General features: G+C 26.7%; 5 protein-coding genes across 5 annotated transcripts; 3 read left to right on the top strand and 2 right to left on the bottom strand.

The window, feature by feature from the left end:
* Nucleotides 1-213: 213 nt before the first annotated feature.
* Nucleotides 214-1,413, top strand: OCT59_012776 (uncharacterized protein; the record flags this gene model as incomplete). The annotated part of the gene is made up of 2 exons (XM_025327697.2): nucleotides 214-1,160; nucleotides 1,269-1,413. 2 exons carry the CDS (start codon nucleotides 214-216, stop codon nucleotides 1,411-1,413), a joined length of 1,092 nt encoding a protein of 363 aa, XP_025169925.2.
* A 4,144-nt stretch (nucleotides 1,414-5,557) lies between these two features.
* OCT59_012775 (uncharacterized protein) lies at nucleotides 5,558-7,119 on the bottom strand (the record flags this gene model as incomplete). Its single annotated transcript, XM_066140357.1, has 1 exon — nucleotides 5,558-7,119. The coding sequence occupies exon 1, from the start codon at nucleotides 7,049-7,051 to the stop codon at nucleotides 5,558-5,560; it is 1,494 nt and encodes a 497-aa protein (XP_066001242.1). The 5' UTR covers nucleotides 7,052-7,119.
* A 4,052-nt stretch (nucleotides 7,120-11,171) lies between these two features.
* Nucleotides 11,172-11,848, top strand: OCT59_012774 (uncharacterized protein; the record flags this gene model as incomplete). Its single annotated transcript, XM_066140356.1, has 2 exons — nucleotides 11,172-11,595; nucleotides 11,730-11,848. The coding sequence occupies 2 exons, from the start codon at nucleotides 11,172-11,174 to the stop codon at nucleotides 11,846-11,848; spliced, it is 543 nt and encodes a 180-aa protein (XP_066001241.1).
* Nucleotides 11,849-14,916: 3,068 nt separating this feature from the next.
* Nucleotides 14,917-15,246, bottom strand: OCT59_012773 (uncharacterized protein; the record flags this gene model as incomplete). Its single annotated transcript, XM_066140355.1, has 1 exon — nucleotides 14,917-15,246. The coding sequence occupies one exon, from the start codon at nucleotides 15,244-15,246 to the stop codon at nucleotides 14,917-14,919; it is 330 nt and encodes a 109-aa protein (XP_066001240.1).
* An 800-nt stretch (nucleotides 15,247-16,046) lies between these two features.
* OCT59_012772 (uncharacterized protein) lies at nucleotides 16,047-16,719 on the top strand (the record flags this gene model as incomplete). The annotated part of the gene is made up of 1 exon (XM_025327696.2): nucleotides 16,047-16,719. The coding sequence occupies exon 1, from the start codon at nucleotides 16,111-16,113 to the stop codon at nucleotides 16,717-16,719; it is 609 nt and encodes a 202-aa protein (XP_025169923.2). The 5' UTR covers nucleotides 16,047-16,110.
* Nucleotides 16,720-19,452: the final 2,733 nt, after the last annotated feature.

Genomic DNA, 19,452 nt, shown 5'->3' with positions numbered 1-19,452 from the left:
TAACTTAAAGTAATTTACGTTCCATACCTTTTTAAGGAAAGTAGTAACATAGGCAAAATGTGTGACATTACGCTACTGTAAATAATATTGTACTGCGCCAAAGATATATGTATAATGTATATAAGCCATGTATTATGTAACACTGCAAAAAATATTTTTCCACATTTATCAAAAACAGGTAATAAAAAAGCAGAAAAAAAAAGAATAACAGCAATGTCGCAGTTTACAGAATTTTACAGTAAAGTGTGTGTTGCTGGAAGCGTAAAATTTGTCATCGACGAAGCAAGTAAAGAAGAAATTAGCTTGTCAGAAAGTGACCATTTTTCTCGCAACCTAGCAACGATATTAGCAAGAGATAGTGAAGTGGTAGCGGTTAACTTGAAAATTTTACCCAACAAGTGTAGAATTTACATTTCAAAGAACAGTAGATGGCTTGATGGAGATGTTAAATATATCGACAAAATTAAAGGACTCATGACAAATTTGTCTAAAGATGCTCCCATGAAATTCGTACAAGCAACTGAAAGAGAGGATGTGCCTTATTTAATTCTTAATGTATTTGAGTACTGTTCTGAGAAGTTAAGACGTAGATTGGACAAACTTAAGAAAGATATAAGGAATAATAAAGATGAATCATATACTAAATCTTTCCTAGAATTCCTAGAAGCTTCTGAGATTAATGTTGGTAATCTAGATTGGATTGATGAATACGAAATGGCCATGACTTGTTGCGAGTATTATAAAAAAAATAAAAACGACGAAAATTATCCGCAAAGATTCTTAGGACACATCAAAAAAGTGGGATCCTATTCTGCATCTGTGATGGATATTGTTAATTGTGCACGTAAAGGAAAGTATAAAACATCATTTTCTAATACAGACTTGCATTTATTGGATCCTATTCATGTCGATCAACCCATATCTCCATGGAATGATATTATCAAAGAGTTTATTCCTAATCAAAAGAATCTTGAAGATTTCAAGAAAAATTGTTTAAAAAATTATGAAACAAGGAGGAGAATAAACAAGATATATGGTGGCACAGGTAGACAATTGGATCATGAAACAACTAATCACATGTATTTACATGCAGAGTTGAACATATTGACCAACACTGACAAATTAAGCAAGAAACATAATGATGAGGTATTACCTCATCAGTGAGTGTTGTACTAAAATGATACACGCAAGGAATAAATACAAAAAACTCGGATCTCTACCCATGATACATGAAGTTATTATGTTACTACGTCTATCCGCCTATTTAGATTACTCAATGACTTTATCCTTCAATTTCCTCTACATTTTTCCGCATCTGTTATTACCCCATATATTGCTTTGTGTTTGCGAGATAGTGAAGATAATCTGAATGGCGACCATGCAAAACTTCATCATTTTTGGACAGTAGCTTGATCAAATGTTACAGTCTTCATGAAGCATGGATGAATGTTTGATAACACTCCAAATAAAAAAAATCACATGCGCGTGAACAATATTCACGCTGATCACTTTTGCTAAGAAATTTCCGAGACATGTCCTGGAAAAATGTCGAGAAAAAATTTTTTTATTAATACACGCAAAAAGTACGACACATCTATCCTAATTATCTATTTTTACCCGCTTTCCATCAACCAATGATGATTTCTGTTGATCAAAAACCCACTTGATTTGCCCAAATAATTTCTCGATAGGTCCAACTAGGTTATTGCGGGATATACAATGATGGGTTAATAGGTAGAGGTGATTTTTTAAAGATCCCAAGATCACGATAGAAATTGTTATTCATCATAAAATCCAAAACTTGTTACAGTATCAATGTTATTAGTTTATGAAATTTTTAGAGTACCTTTTTCTAATCAATATAAAGTAAAATTTAAATGTGGAAATAATATTTAATACGAAAAGAACTCTCTTTGTAAGAATTTGGAACTGGTCCAAGAACATATATATATTTATATCATGGTCCATTCATCAGAGTACTTAAATTTTTCTGATGTTGACATAGATGTGCCGATCCATAAAAAATATGAAGAATATATTGATGTGTCGCATTTTAAGTCACAAAATCATTCAAAACGAATCCTAGTTCCTGAAAAATAAAAATTTTATGTTTAATAGATTTCATATCCGAATTCCGAATACTTTAACTCTGGAAATTTCTTAATAAAGAAACTACAAAAATGATTCCAATAGAAGTTATAGTTGCTTCGCACCGGGATCAATGAGTTTGTTTAAATAGTAAATTTAGTATTATAATGTAATACTAAGTAAATTAAAGATTTTTTAGGAATTTAATATGGTAATAATTAGTTAACAAAAAATAATAAAATAATATGTATTAAATTATATTTATAATATTAGACTGATATAAATTATATTTACAATAATGTAGATTATATTAATGATTTGACGTTTGAGTGTAGAATGAAATTCGGATTAATTAAGGAAGATTATAACTAATTTTCACCTTACATGCACACCCTATTAATTTTATTGGCTAATTAATGTGCTATTTTTTTTTAAACGTACTCGGATAATCTTTTTTTCTTTAGGTCCTTTCACTTCTTTGCACGGCACTCAAGATACGTTTTCTTTCTTTTTTCATTTTTGCTTCTTGCATTTTGTTTCCTACTAACTTTATTTCGTTTTTTTAGGTCCTTTGGCTCTTTCGATTTTGCAATTAAGATATGACCAGCACTATATGGTCGTTTCTTCTTCTTAGTTATTTTTTATTCCATTCTAAATATTTCGTTTCTTACATTTTGTATTTCATGTATTTCATTCTTTTTAGGTCTTTCGGTTATTCTCTGCAACTACTAAGGTATGTTTTTTTATTTTATTGTTATTGTTTATTTAATACATGTAATTTCCGTTCCCTACTAACTTTATTTCTTCTTTTATTTTATGGGTTTGGTTTTTACTTGGTCCCCTGTTATCTCATTTTCGTCTCTTCTCCATTTTTTGTTTTCTTTTTGTCTCTTCATTTCTTTTGCTTTTTTTATTCTTCTCTTCCTTCATTTTTTCCGTTGTTTTATATTTCCTCTTCGTTCCCTTTGTATTTTTCATTCCTTTACACTACCCTTCGTTCCTTTCATTTTTATTCCATTTCCACTTGATCTTTTTCGTTCCTTTTGTTTCTTTCACTCCCCCTTTACTCCATTTCGTTCCTCCCTCACTCCCCCTTCGTTTCTCTTATTCTCTTTTACTCTCCCTATTTTTTCATTCACCCTCATTTTTTTTGATTAATTTTTTAGAAGTATTTTCAAAAATCTTTAATATTATGAAAATACTACAAATATTTTTATAAATTTTATTAATTATTTCTTATTTTATATTACGTCAATCTTAAACTTATAACCAACTTAGGAAAAATATTTGAGACCATCATTTGACACGTCTCAATAATCAATAATTAATGCAATTAGTCTGCTAACGGATTTATATCATATATTATATAATAAATTAATTAATAACTATGTATTAGAATCTATTCATTTCATTTATTGTTATTCTTTTGGTACTCATTTTACTCGATAAATCATTAATTTAACTAAAACCATTTGAATTAAAATCTTTATTTAAAGATCTGATTATTTAGAGAATTTTGGATATGGATTTGGTTATAATAATCTATTATTAAATCAAACAATTTCTTCAATTAATTAATTATAAAATATGTAAAAATATCAATTTTTCTTTTTTTGATTTTTATGAATTAAACTATTTATTCCATCGCTCAATTTAATTGAAAAAAATCTTACTCATCTTTCTACCAACATCAGTCAATTTTCCTATATGTTATATTGATTTTTTTTTTAAAAAAAAATAATAATTTTGTTAATATATTTAATATAATATTCATTTTTTATTTAATAATAAAAAAAAAATTGAAAGAAAAAGAAAAAAAAATTTAAAAAATTTGGGGATAAAGAAAGAAATCAGTTTAAAAAAAAGGGAAATTTCTGAAAAAAAGGAATCCGAAAAAAAAAAATAAGTATGAAAAAAATTCTGAAAAAAAAGGAAAATAATCCGATCCAAAAAAAAAATTTTTTTTTAAAATTACAATACGGCTAAAAAAAAAGACCGAAAAAAAAATAATATAAAAAAAATTAGTTTTTAAAAGACCGAAACAAATGGGATTATTTAATAAAAAAGAATAATTTTTCAGTTTGGGAAAAAAATTAAACCTAAACGGGAAAAGAATGAGAAAAAACAAATTTTTCGGTTGAAAAAAAAAACTGAACTGAAAGAAAAGGGAGAAAAAATTTTAGACAAAAAAATTAATAATCAAAAAAAAAAATTCCTATTAAGGTGTTACACAATTCAAATTATTTATAAGGAGACTAATCCAAACGTGAAACGTCAGACAAATTTTTTTAGTTATATAGATTAATACTACTACAAAAGATAATTATTAATTAATCATGATGGTAATTGGATTCCTTGTCTTGTTAGGAATTCTTTAATATCAATAGATAAATAGAAAGCAATAGTGTTGAACAAATAATCTTTATTATGGTAATTAATATTATAACACCAAAGGATTTTTCCATAAAATTGGAATTACAGTTTCACATCAAAGTTTATTGACCATTAAAAATGAAAAGAGTTTTAATTCTTCAAATATTAAGAAAAGAATATCTTTAATTGGAATAAGGCAATTAAACCCTAATTTATATAATAAAATAAATTAAATTAAAAAGCAAATAAACCTAATAATCTAGAATATTCATTTTGTTTAATTTTCTGTATTAAAATATTGAAATCAAATCTATTTACAAAGTACTCAAATTTTATTAGTAATTTTTTTTTTTATTTTTATTAAACTGAAATTTATTATTTTTTTTTTTTAAAAAAAACGCAAGTACTTTTGACCATGCTTAAACAACTTTTAATTAATAAAGGAAATAGATTTATTTGACTAAAGCAGTGAAATTATGCTTTGAAGTTAGCAAATGGAAAAATGTGAAAATACAATGATTGTTTAATCCCACTAAACAACTTTCTAATAATGAAGAAAGTCAGTTGATGAAATTATGCTCTGACCTTAATAAACAGAAAAAATATCTAGGAGTTAGAATCATCATGAAAAATGTGATTATCTCCATGAATATTGTTCATCAGGTTTAAAATACTTGTATATTAACTTCATAAGGTTAGATAAATAGTAGTTTATTTGACTAAAATGTTAGCAAATAATAGAAAAAAAGAAATCTGAGAGTTAATATCATTATAAAAATGATAAATATCTTATTCAAAAAAGACATATATTTGGAAAAAAATGTTAGTTTAAAAAAATTTTTCATGTAACATAATGTTTACTTTTAATTTCTTTATAAAAAAAAAGAAAATATTTAAAAAAAATTTTGTCTATCTTTTTTTTATTTGATTATTATAAGATATATATGGTCATTTACATTTTTTTGATTTTTTAACAAAAAAAAAAATATATATATATATATTTAAAGCTTATTATTCCTTTGAAGATAAAACAATAAACAATACAAAATTAATTATTTGATGCCACAAGTTAATATGTAGTGATTAAAGATGTTATTCATATCTCTATATTCATTATATCCATATGAGATTCACCTCTAAAATCTTTGATTACTCCATTATTTTTATATTTATTAATCAATTTTTTATAATCCTCTTCTTCATAAATACTATTATATTGCAAATTATAACTGGATATAAGTATGGAAAGTGTACAACCTTCCCATTTTCTTAAAAATTCCTCCAAGGCTTCTAAAGAGAATTTAAAATCACCATAAAATCTAATTTCTTTAATGTTAGATGGTGCTGAACTAATTAATATTTTTAATAAAATTTCTCCATACATTAAAGCTTTTTCAATATATATTGGTTCTTCATATACTTGATCAAATATAACTAATAATAACAACTTCAAATTTTGACAACCTTTTAGTAATTCTTCAATTTCAGCGAAATACTCCTTTGATGGTGAAAATACAAGAGACAAACATTCAATTGAAGGACAATTCTTACGAATACTACTTATAAAAACAAGAGAATCTTCAATGACATTATCATCAAATTCAAAAGGCTCTAATAAAATCTTTTTTATATGTCCTCCACTATTTTCAATTATAATAGAAGCTGATTCTAAATTGTAATGTTCTATTTTAAGGATCTCAAGATCATGAAACACACACGTTTTTAATTGTTGTTCACTGAAATTATAAAATCTAGTTGCCAATGTTTTTAGTTTATGAAGTTTTGGGAGTATCCTTGGCAAAATGCAATCAATATTATACATAAAATATAATATTAAATGGTTGATAACATTTGCATTTTTTTCTAATGCAAAAAGAATCTCTTTGTGAGAATCTCGATCTGGTCCAGTAATATATAAAGCATCATCATCTCTCCATTCAAAATACTTTAAATTTTTCTGAACTCCAATTAATTCAGCAATCCCGTGATAGGGATAATTATTTGTTGCGTTAGTAATAATGAGTCTCTGTATATAATGACATAGCTGAGCTAATCCATAAAAATATGAAGAATTTGTTAATGTGTCACATTTTAATTCACAAAGTGATTCAAGACGAATCCTAGCTTCTGGAAAATAAAATATTTGATGTCTAATAGATTTCATATCCAAATACTTTAACTCTGGAAATTTCTTCATAAAGAGATTGTAAAATTCTTGTTGTAAAAGAAATTGATCATAATCTAAAGGAGAACCAATAGAAGTTATAATGCCTATAGTATTTACATTAATACTTCTACAGAAAGATAAATAATTAAACAAAAGTGATTGATATGAAACTAATGATAATTGAATTCCTTGTCTTGTTAGGAATTCTTTAATATCATCGGATAAATAGGAAGTAATAATTGTAAATAAATAATTTTTATTACTATAATTAATATCATAACACCAAGGATTTCTCCATAAAATTGGAATGACAGTTTCACACCAAAGTCTATTTACCATTAGACATGAAAAGAGAGATTTTGAATCATCTTGTACTAATTCTTCAGATATTAAAAAAAGAATATCTTTATTAAGTTTTGACATTCTTTAACAAAATAATTTTAATCACTGGTTTATTATAGTAAATATCCTTAAATACAATTTTTCGTAATATTGAAAATTTTTTAGGAAGTTTTAACCATGAATAATGAAATACCGGAATAAAATTCACAAGTAACGTTTCACAAGTAATAAATATTGCGTCATATTTGATTTTGGCAAAATTTTTTAATTTACCGAATTTATCCTAGTGCTTTTGATCAACTCATTGATATGCATACTGTATTACTGTATCACATGATACTGCGGTCGTAATTTTTTTTAATTTAATTTATTAGCAATTTATTAATGTTAGGAACCATATGTACGATAAATTATGCAAAAAAAATAAAAGAAAAGTATAAAATATGAGAGATAGTTTTAACTAGGGATGCTAAAAGTTTTGTTATAACCGATCATAACCGGTTTTTATCGGTTCAGTTATCAGTTCGGTTTCAGTCCAAGACCGACTGGCCTTTTCATTTCAGCTTTCAATTGACAGATATCATGATATTTGACCGAAATATTATAATAATATTTTGTTAGAATAAGTATTCCTGCAAGGATTCCTCCATAAAATTGGAATCACAGTTTCACACCAAAGTCTATTAACCATTAGACATGAAAAGAGAGATTTTGAATCATCTTGAAATTCTTCGAATATTAAAAAAAGAATATCTTTATTGAGTTTCGGCATTCTTTATCAAAAAATAGTGAAAACTGCTTTAACATAAATCTTTTAATTGAATATATTTTTAAGAGATTTTAAGTATAATTTTACAAATTTTGAAATTTATATCTATATCTATTTTTTTTTCCCCGGACAAAATAAATTGGATCTGTGTGACCATCATAATGATTCAATAATGTTTCACATAGCAAAACAAACATTACGTCAAATGATAGGATCAAATTAGGACCCCGAGCTATATATATAGAGGTAAGGTGCAGCCAAAAAAAATTTACTAGTAGCTCTACGCATTTTTTCAGGGCCGGAATTATGATAATGCCAGTCAGAGTCTAAAAAAGGAAATAAATTCCGGCCGGAAATATCTATAAAAGGAAAGATCTACATGATTATTTTGGTCAATTCTATGCAAACCCTTACCCTACCTTTTTATGTATAACTCGGGGTCCTATCAAACTAGCTTATTATTGTGTTTCTAATAAAATATATTTAATTCTAAATTTTTGACTTTAGTAGGAATCGAATTTCTCTTAAATTGTTGGTGCCGTCAGACATGACTAATAATGACTAAATTCGAGAAAGTCTTGAAATTTTTTAAATTCAGTGGAATGCATTGAAACATAAGGTTTTGACTTAACTGTACTTTAGATTACTTCCGCTATTTAAATCGTATTAGAAACTGCGCTTAACAAAAAAATAACTTATCAGTTATGTCTCAAGATCATGAAGGATTAGCGAGATTAATCAATTCTTCGTAAAAAATCAAAATCGTCAATTAGTTAATGTTTTTAATTTTTTAAATTTTGGTAGTTTTTTGTTTTTTTTTCTAATCAAGAAGGGTTTCTCTAATGAGTTTATACATTTTTAATTTGATACATTTTTGTACAAACAATTGTGAAAATTTTTATTATAAGTTTAATTTATATTATTAATTATAATACCTTGAAACGTAAGAAAAAGTTATGAACATCTCATAATGTTATTATTTGAAAATTATTAATTTGAAAAATATAAAATTCTTTTACCAGTAACATTAATATTTGTTAAATTAGAACAATTGCTAATATTTAGTTCGGTTAAATTTACATTATTTGAACAATTAAGTTTTCTTAAATTTGGACATTCATTAATGAAAATTATATTTACGCACTATGAGTGAGTATTACGTATCCCGTGCACATAAAATTTATTTTTATTTTAATTTTTACGATTGTGAAAGTGTGAAACACATACTACAATAGTACACACTATATAATTACATCTAAAATAGTAAAAACAGAGATTAAGACTAACTTCTAGCAAATTACATTTTTAAAATACAGTGCTGAAAATTATGATATTTTCTTATTTATAGTACTGCGGGAAAAAAATAAGGAAAAAAAACAATATATAATATATACAGTATATTATACAAGACAAAATAGTTATTGTAAGATTAAATATTAATTATTTAAATTAGAGACATGATAATTTTCATAAATTAAATAGAAATATTATTAAAATGTAAATAAGATCAAATTATTTTTTAAGCGAAGTACGGCGCTGAAGAAGTTTTATTTTGTTCTACATCTACAAGAAGTATTAGTTTTTTTATTAAGAATTATATTGATATAAATTTACCTTTTTCCTTTACGTCATCTTGCTTGTTCGTCATTATTGTTGTTATTTGGCATATTATTTTCACCTTTTAGACAAACAAAAATAAATTGGTGGATGATATGCCGTTAAATTTGGTGATTATTACGTATTACATAATAATAAATTACGCGAATTTACCTTGAGAGTGTACGATGGATTTTTTCCTGATATTGAGAAAGTAGGTATCAAACGGTTGCAAGGTTTATTATTAAGTGAATTAATTACCCCACATTGTTTATCCAAATCAATTCCTAAATTGAAAGAAAAAATATTAGGTTAAAATTTTCAAATTAAAATTTTAAAAGATAATACTTTACTATACTTTACTTCCCACAACTTTTATTACGGCTTTTGACTTTCTTCTTTTCTTTTCCCTTTTTAACCTTTTGTTTTTTCTCAGGGAGTGTTTCAGCCACTGTTGGAGAATTAGGTCTTTTTCTAAAATATTTCGAAAAAGAATAAAAAAATATACATTGTATAATTAATTTCACGCAATTAGAAAATTTAATTTAAATGATAATAAACTTACGAGTTTTTTCTCCCTTGTTCTCAGAGACTAATTAAAAAAGAAAAATTTAAAGATTTAAACAATATACTTTGTAATCTTGAATCAACTTCGGACTTTCCTTCGGCATCCATTTTATTCTATATAATATATTATGTATTTGATTTACTATATTAACGAAATTGATAAAAAAAATCTGTTAAAAATTCTTACTTTACTGATGATTTTATATGTTCTATCGAAGATAATAATAAAAATAAATGAAAAAAAATTCCTAAAAAGATACGGAAAATATTTTACTTGTTCAATACAGATATGAGACTTTAAATATGATTAGTGTAAAAATGAATTTCATTTCATTCAATTTTCGATAATTGATTTTTTTTGAAACATATAAAATTAAAAATCTAAACTAGTTTAGTATTTATTAATGAAGAATTATTTCAATGAAAACGTTATAGATCAAAATATGCAAAACGTGACCAAACTATACGCAGTATTTTGGAATTCGTCATCGGTCTATTTTTGTAATTTTTAAGTCCCGATAAGGAATACATATGAATCTGACTGACACGTCAATTTCGTGTACACGTACTAACACGTAATATAGTCTCATGGTTATAATATGAGTCATCGTTTGTAGTTAAAAAACATCCAAAAATAATACTGATAAATTCCTCTTTCGCTTATCTCCCTTCTCTCCTCATATATTTTATTATCTCCCTCCCTCCTCCCTTCTCTCCTCGAATATTTTATTATAACTTTACGTTTAACTGTTTACACGATATGTTTAAGGTAATTGTTTGGGTATTTTTGCTGGAGCAGCATGATGTTATGCGTTGGGTGGGAGCTAGGGATGGGGGTTAATTAACCACGGTTAATTAACCATGGTTAATTAACCGTTAATTTTGTTAGTTATGATTGATTTAAAATGGTTAATTAACCGTTATTTATAATTAGCCAATCAAAATGCAGAATTTAAATCATGTGATTAAATGATAATCCATTATTTTGTTACACAATTAAATATTAATTAATATAAATATTGATTAAATCTATGATCTACATATTGCATGATCTTTTTTTTAAGATAAATTTTTTTTAAAAAAACACTTTTTTTTGCAAATTTATTGTTCATTATCATGGTAAAAAAAAAGGGAACTGTTTGGAAACATTGGACAATAATTACTGAAGCAGAAAGTAATGAAGAAAGTAGTAGGTCTAAGAAAAAAACACATCCTTCTGTACGTTGTAATTATTGTTCTAAAGTTTTTGAACAAGGTACAGCTAAAAGAATGCAAGTTCATCTTAATGATAGTTGTCCTAGAGCTCCAGAAAGTGCAAAAACAAAGAAACAACAAATTCCTGAACTATTAGAAACTTCTGATGCTACTACTTCTACTTTTATTCCTACAGTAAAAACATCAAAAAAGCATTTAAAAAATACAACAATTGAGAATTTTGTTGATCGTATGAGTGAAGAAGAACAAGATACTCTTGAAATTTTACTAGCTCAAGCATTATTTGCTGCTGGAGTTCCTTTTTCTTTTCTTGAAAATAATTATGTTATTCAGTTTTTTCAACAATTACGTCCAGCATTCAAATTACCTAATCGAAGAAAACTTGCTGATGAATTACTTGATGATGTTTTTGATGAAGTTAAAGCTGAATGTAATGAACAAATTTTACAAGCTAAATCTCTTACAATGGTTTCAGATGGTTGGTCTAATATTAATCGAGAATCAGTTCAAAATTTTGTTATTTGTACTCCAAAACCATTATTCTTTGATGCTATTTATTCTGGTGAAGAATCTCATACAGCTAAATGGGTAGTAATTTTAATGAAAATGAAGAAGATAGTAATAATAGTTCTGATAATGAAAATAAAGAAGATGATAATAATAATAGTTCTGATAATGATAGTATATTTGGATTTGAAGCAAATGTTATTAATTTAGATGATGAAGAATAAATAAAATATATTAAAATTTTATAATATTTAATAAATTATAAATTTATTTTAACTTCCTTAAAATTATATATACAGGTTATTTATGGGTTAATTAACCGTTAACTAACCGTTAATTAACCGGTTAATTAACCAAATTCATAACTAACGGTTATTTTACCAACCCTAGTGGGAGCATAGCGTGCTTACTTGGTAAGCCTGTGAGTACCAGCTTTTGCTGCAGTCTCACAGTAGGGCTGGTTGGGAACTTGGAGCGGTATAGTACTATGCGAGGGTTGGAGCGTAGTCGCTTACTTTTCGGTAAGCTCGTGGGCTTCTGCTGCAGTCCTGCGATAGGACCGAAGGTAAGTGTACTTTTTTTGTTATTTTTTGTTTTTTGTTTATTTTTTTTATGATTTTTTTTATTTCTTCATTATTTTTAGCTTTGGGTATTTTTTTGGAGCAGCATGATGCTATGCGTTGGGTGGGAGCATAGCGTGCTTACTTTGTAAGCCTGTGAGTACCAGATTTTCTGCAGTCTCATGGTAGGGCTGGTTGGGAGTTTTTTGGAACGGTATAGTACTATGCGAAGGGTTGGAGCATAGTCGCTTACTTTTTGGTAAGCTCGTGGGTACCAGCTTCTGCTGCAGTCCTGCGATAGGACCGAAGGTAAGTGTACTTTTTTTGTTATTTTTTAGTTTTTTTTTATTATTTTTTATGATTTTTTTTATTTCTTTATTATTTTCAGCTTTGGGTATTTTTATTGGAGCAGCATGATGTTATGCACGGGTGGGAGCATAGCGTGCTTACTTTGTAAGCCTGTGAGTACCAGCTTTTGCTGTAGTCTCACAGTAGGGCTGGTTGGTTGTGGTACGGCATGGTGCTATGCGTAATTTTCATGGGAGGAGCATAGTACGCTTCTTAGGAAGTCCCTTGTGGTAGGGCCGTAATATAACATTTTTTTTCATTAATTTTATTTTATATTTAAGTACAGTTTGAACACATGGATAATTTTAAGATCGAAGTTATCACTTAGGAATATTGTTGTGAATCTTGAGTCCTTGGTTGGAGAGATATGAGCAGTTCTGGCAAGACATCCAGAAGATCTATACCACATTTAAAAGAGTTGTGTCACTATTCTCAAATGAATTCAAATAGAATAGATAGAAACCAATCATCATTAACATTAACATTCACATTACAATTAATCCAAACAATGTGTAGTTTTATTTTCATTCTTTAAAAAAAAATATTACATTACATTTTATTATAGTAATACTTTGAAATATTGTAAATTTGTTAGTGTTTAATATTTAACATTTGTAGTACAAATAAATTTTTTTTTTTTTGAAATTATTTTTACAAGAATAAGATAAAAAATGACAAGTCAGTTTGCCACTGTATCCTTGCCGTTTTGCCGTAATTGCCGATCATTTAGATCTTACTTAATAACTAGTTACGAGAGTTTTAATCTTGTAAACTCTCTATTAAACTGTTCTATTAAACTGGATATTTAGGTTACTGTTAAATTTAGCGAATCTTGATTAGCAATTTTATATATTAATGGGTTTTATTTCTAAAAAAAATCATTCAAGTTTTCCAAAATATTCACTCGAATCTTCGCATAAATGTGTCAACCCATACTAGAACATCGCTTGACTGATCTATTATCATATTATCCCTAACATTCTTTTCACCTTCTATACAACATTCCAGTAATCTACTATTATTTTAATTACTATATTATTTAAGCTTTATTATACTCTTGTCGGCATTAATGTCTTTTTCTTTACGGTACATAATTCTTCTTTACAAGCTATCTGAAGGTATATTCTCGAATATTGTTATCACATCCTTGGCATTTCATTAAACACAGTGAATCAAACTATTGATAGACAAGAATCAACAAATAATGGATTCCAATAGCGGTAAAATTTTTACTTTTTGATTTCTATTCATTTTTTGATTTCTATTCATATTTCACAAAAATTACATTACCATTTTCGTTTCATGCTACCATCGTATTTTTCACCTTTCCCAAATCTTTATTTGATGCATCATCAAATTCCTTAAGTTCTGATCGATTAAATATATATCGATCTTTTAAAAATATGTTTTCTCATTTATATACATCAATTGTTTCAATCTGTTATACCACTTCGATTCACTCCTTTCATCGTTACTTTTGACTTGATACAAAAATTTTTGCAATTTCATTAACGTATTCTTATTGTGTTCAACAATTTGATCAAGAAATAAAAATTTTTTGATTCTTTAGTTGTACTTTCCACATCCCATATTCATTCCTATTAAATATATCAATCAATTTGAAATTGCCACCGTAAATTTTATGATTTTTTAATTAACATTTAATGTATTGTGATCACATATCGATATATCGTTATCCGACAATATTTTTAGAAATTGTTTATTGTACGTAATTTGTCTTTGATCACGTTAAGATATCTTTCTTTTATTCTAAACAGCTCGCTGTACAATAATCTACTTATATAGGTTTATTTTAAATAAATTCTTTAATTCTATGTCACCATTACTATGGTACATGGTATTTTTTGATAAACTTTCTAACTGTAATGCATAAAGATTCTTTGCATTTAAAATATCTTTATCAAATATTATCACATTTGGACAACTTATCGGTAATTTACAACTATGTTTTAATAATCTATTAACTTTTGCTATTATCTCACGACATTCTTTCTCTGATGTACCACTGCTTGTAGTTGAAATTCAATAGCAGGTATAAATACTTTATACCACGGTTCCTAATCATTCATCCATGGCTTTTTTTACTGATATTTTCACGGGCCCAACAATTATTATAATTTTTTTACTTACCTCAAGATCCGAACCCAATACCTTCTTACATCATATTTCACATCCTAACCACTACACTACTTGATCTTTTTTATAATTAATTAATTATTTAACTTATACTTAAATTTGTAATAATTATGCGTACAGTTAATTATTATAATAATAAAGACTAATTAATTGATAATGTAAATTACTCTCACATAGTTCAATGTTATTATTGTAATACTCTCTTCAGATATGATTAAAATTTTATTTTAATTATATGAATTAAGCTTTATATTTAATATTGCATTAATTATTACATTATAATATTGAATATTAAAAGTAATATTTGAAAAAGTACAATTGTGAAATATAGGTGATTCATTTAAAGAATTCAAAGATAAAGAAATTTCTTGAAGAGGAAGTTGTGAATTTGAATTATCATTATTAATTAAATTATTTTGTGAATTTTCTTGTATAAAGGTTGATGATTTATTATCAGTAATATTAATTAATGTATTTAAAGTATTAAGTTGTTGATTTTCATTAACTTTTTTATAAGCCCGAACACCTTGGACACTTTTATGACCAGTAAGTTGCATAATAGCTTGTTCTGGAACTTCTTGATCTTGTAGAATTTGAGTGGCAGTCTTACGTCCAGAATGATTGGAAAGTAATTCAATAGGAATATCAATTTGCGTTTCACGCCCAATTTTTTCATAAAGTTACCTAATTTATTTTTTCCTACATGATCTGTCTTGTACCAATATTGGTTTCCAACCAGGATGTGTTATTTGGCTGCAAATAAAAGTTTTCATCGCCTGAAGGTGGGCGTTTAGACAAGTATAATTGAATATCTGAACATGGACCATTATTATCAGCTGGTATTGAAATAATATGAGCTTGGCAGGACCCAGAAATATATATATAGGGGTCAGGTGATGAAAAAAATTTTTTACTATGAGCTGTACGCATTTTTTCAGGGCCGGAATTATGATAATGCCAGTCGGCTACTATAATAGGAAATAATAGTCTGACTGGCATTATCAAAAATTATCTAAAAAAGGAAAGATTTTCATGACTTTTTTAGTTCAAAATACGCAAACTCAAACCTGACCCTTTTATATATATTTCTGGGTCCTAGCTTGGCCACCTTGAATCCCACGTTGATTGTTTTTAGTTATTCCACGGGTAGCCGTGAATATCAATGATTTTCACAGCGCAGCCGTGAAAATTAATTGATATTTATGGCTATCCCATGGAATAACTGTTTTATATCACGGGGACTAACATCTGTGGCTTAGACTATTATTAATAAACTATTAAACCTTGTTACTGATTAAAAAAAATTTTTTTTCTCCTTTTTTTCTTATCATATTTTTTTAACTCCTTTTTTTTCTTATCGTATTTCTGAAAATTTTTTCTCCTTTTTTCTTACCATATTTTTTTATTTTTTTTATCAAATTATGAGTAAAAAACGCGAAAAAAACACGTCTCATTTCCCAAGTTTTCAAACAGCAACAAATTTACTTAGTTCATCAGATAACCCTATTAACAATTCTAATAATATTGACAATATTCAAGATGCCGCACAAATTAAAGCTTCTTACTATCGTGAGAAGGCAAAAGTCAAAAATACTGAAAAATCTACTAAAAGTTGGTCCACAAAGTTTGAAGAATTTCGTGCTTGTGCTGGTTATTCAGTTCCTTTAACTGATCTTAAAAATATTTCTCAGCTTCAAAAACAAATTGTAGAATTTATCTCTACAATGAAAATGAAAAATGGTAATGAATATAAAGCAACATCAGTTAAGCAATCTGTTGACGCACTTAATAGATATCTCCTTCATCTTTCACCTATTCCACAAATAAATTTACATGACAAATACATGTTTCCTGATTTACATGATGTTTTACATGGAAAGTTGCGTGATCTTCAAGAACATGGCTTTGGTGAAACATTGGGTTCAGTTGCTATTAACTCTCAGCAAATTCAACAAATTTTACAACATCCTAAAATAACTACAGATAATCCTGAAGGCCTTTGTATCATGTTTTTTTTCATCTATCAATAATACTTGCTATGCGAGGAGGAGAGCATTATCAACTTAAAATTAATCAATTTAAATCTGATGAAAATGGTGTGTTGAAATTTTTTCGCTATATATCTATTACATATTCCATATCATTATCAAAATTTTATCTGTCTGCAAAAACTACCATCTGATGAATTTTCCTAATATATAAATTACGATCATTTTTATATGAAAATAAATTCCCAAAACTGGCTTCCTTCTTACTATTAACTTTTTCTATCTTATTATTTCCTATTATCATATCATTAATATTTTGTATTTTTGACGTCCGTCCTTAATATTGTATATCTTATAAAAAACTAGTATATTTCTAGCATTTTCTGAACACTTGATTTATTTTCCCAAGTAATGTCATATCATCCATAAATTGCCACCGTATTATACATTATGTTTTTTACATTTTCCTTTTTGTTGATATTATTGAATTTATAATATTCTAGTGAGTAATCAGTACCTTCTTACATTTGACAAAAGTGTATTCGCTACAAAATAGAAGACTAAGCTTCCCCTTGATCAATCCCATCTTCTACATAATAACTGCTTATTGATACTCCATTAATTAAATTTGATCGATTGTGGCTGCTGTCTGTTATATCTATTACTAAATTAATAAATAAAGTTGGAAAGATTCTAGGAAATAACTGCTCACCGAATCGTAAGCTTTACTTATATCCATTAAAATGATTCATGCTTATCGGATTGCGTGTTTAATTATCGTTATATTTTATGTAATCTTAATCATTCCAAAAGTACTTTCATTTTTTAGCGCAGCAAAATTTCATTCTTTCAAAACTCTATTTTCACTAAGTTGATTCATTAAAAATTTTTATCATCAACTTATGTAACTTCAATTAATGTAATCGGACGAGTTAATGATAAGCACAATTCCAATCTTCACGCTTTTTAATCATGTAAAATATCTTTCCGCTCATATTTTCTTGAATTTTCTTAGCTCATTCTTCTCTCTTTTGATTAAGTTTCTTTTCAACCTCTTGTTGTTTGTATATCATAAATATATCCATGAACTTTGACCAACCTATATCAATCTCCGTATAATTCATATCTTTTTCAATTATGTCTTCCTCAACTTTTATTCGTATTTACTATTATATTTTCCTGTAATTGTAACTCTATCATTAACGCCTTATGATCCTCTTAATAATAGTTTTTACATTTTTAATACTTATCAAACAATTTGATTTAATAACTATTTGTTAACAAAACTTAATCTATACGTGACCTTGTGTTACCATTACTTGACTTTTAACAGATTATCTAAGATAATATAGCTTACAGAAATAATTATGTAATTATAACGCAAACACCTTTCATAAGCTCAATCAATCAGAATTTGAGGATAATACAATATATATAGCATATCTGTGTTGAATTTTAAAAATCTCAAGCCTTTCTTATTTATTTGCTGGCAATATATAAAAAATGGCTTATCTTCATATTCTTCCGCTCTATTACAACTACCATTCAGCAGGTCTTCAGACTTCTGAACTTGAAAGAAAAAATAGAAAGTGGTGATAATATGGTACCTCCCCTTTTCATTTGGATTACTTTTTTATGATTTCTTTTTTTTTTAATCTATTTCATTTAGCCATAGACTTTTATAAATCAGAAACTGGACAACTAATAGTTATTATGAAATTATATGATAGCTATTCAAGAATATCCTGAGTCAGCTGCACATTTTTTCAGAAGGTTAAATCCATATGATGTATGAAAAAATATTGGAAACCTTTTGGATTGTGTATGTACTAATTTTAACTAATCTATTAATAATTCATTATATTTGCTTTTATAGGCAGCTGATTCCTTACTTTCCAACTGGATATTTCCCAAAGGGTATGACTAAAAAATCACTGCTTTATGTATATACTGAATTTATTACTCCATGCATTTTTCTTTTAGGTTGCCAAATATTTTTAGAAAGCATAGATTAACTCCTTATGTTATGGTTTAAATCTATCCTTTTATTTAATAGAGCAGAATTGTCCAGTTTCTGATGACTTTTTTTTCATTTTTTATTTTTGTCTATTATTTGTTTGACACCTGGCTTATGATTGGGACAGCATCCAGGAAATATTTAGTTAATTAATGTTAAGGAATGTATTATTTATTATTGTATTTCGAAGGATATTAGGGGTTGGACAATTCAAATTTGATTTTTGGAAGTGACAGAGTATGGCGAGCGTAGGGGCCATATTGTTTTGGAATGTAAAATTTTAATTAATAAATACAGATAATTTAGTATTCCTCATATACTAATAATTATATAATCAATTACGGATTTTTTTGAAAAAAAGAAATTGTTTATTACATAAAAAAATTTGACAATTTGGTAATCGCATACAAATTACATTCGAAGTAATACCAAAAAATAATAATAAATAATCAAAACTATTATAAAATAATAATGGACAACTAAACTCTGACTAAACTGGGTTATTTGCAGCCATAATGATAATCACATAATGCTTTCACAATTTGACCAACCATTTTATTTTTTATATGTAAATTAAAAATTAAAGAAATCATTGAGTGATAAAGAAATTGGCAAAATTTAAAACAAAAGTTTCTAAATCTACGCAGTGTAACACATATTAATAAGTGAAAATTCTGAAGTTAAAAATCATTTATTAAATAAATAAATAATATTTAGACTTAATATATTATGCTATATATTAATTTCTAACAAAACTT

The sequence above is a fragment of the Rhizophagus irregularis genome, chromosome 20 (assembly GCF_026210795.1).
Source record: "Rhizophagus irregularis chromosome 20, complete sequence".
Classification (NCBI taxonomy): domain Eukaryota; kingdom Fungi; phylum Glomeromycota; class Glomeromycetes; order Glomerales; family Glomeraceae; genus Rhizophagus; species Rhizophagus irregularis.
Note: the sequence above shows the minus strand (reverse complement) of the source record. Positions and strands in the feature narration are given on the sequence as shown.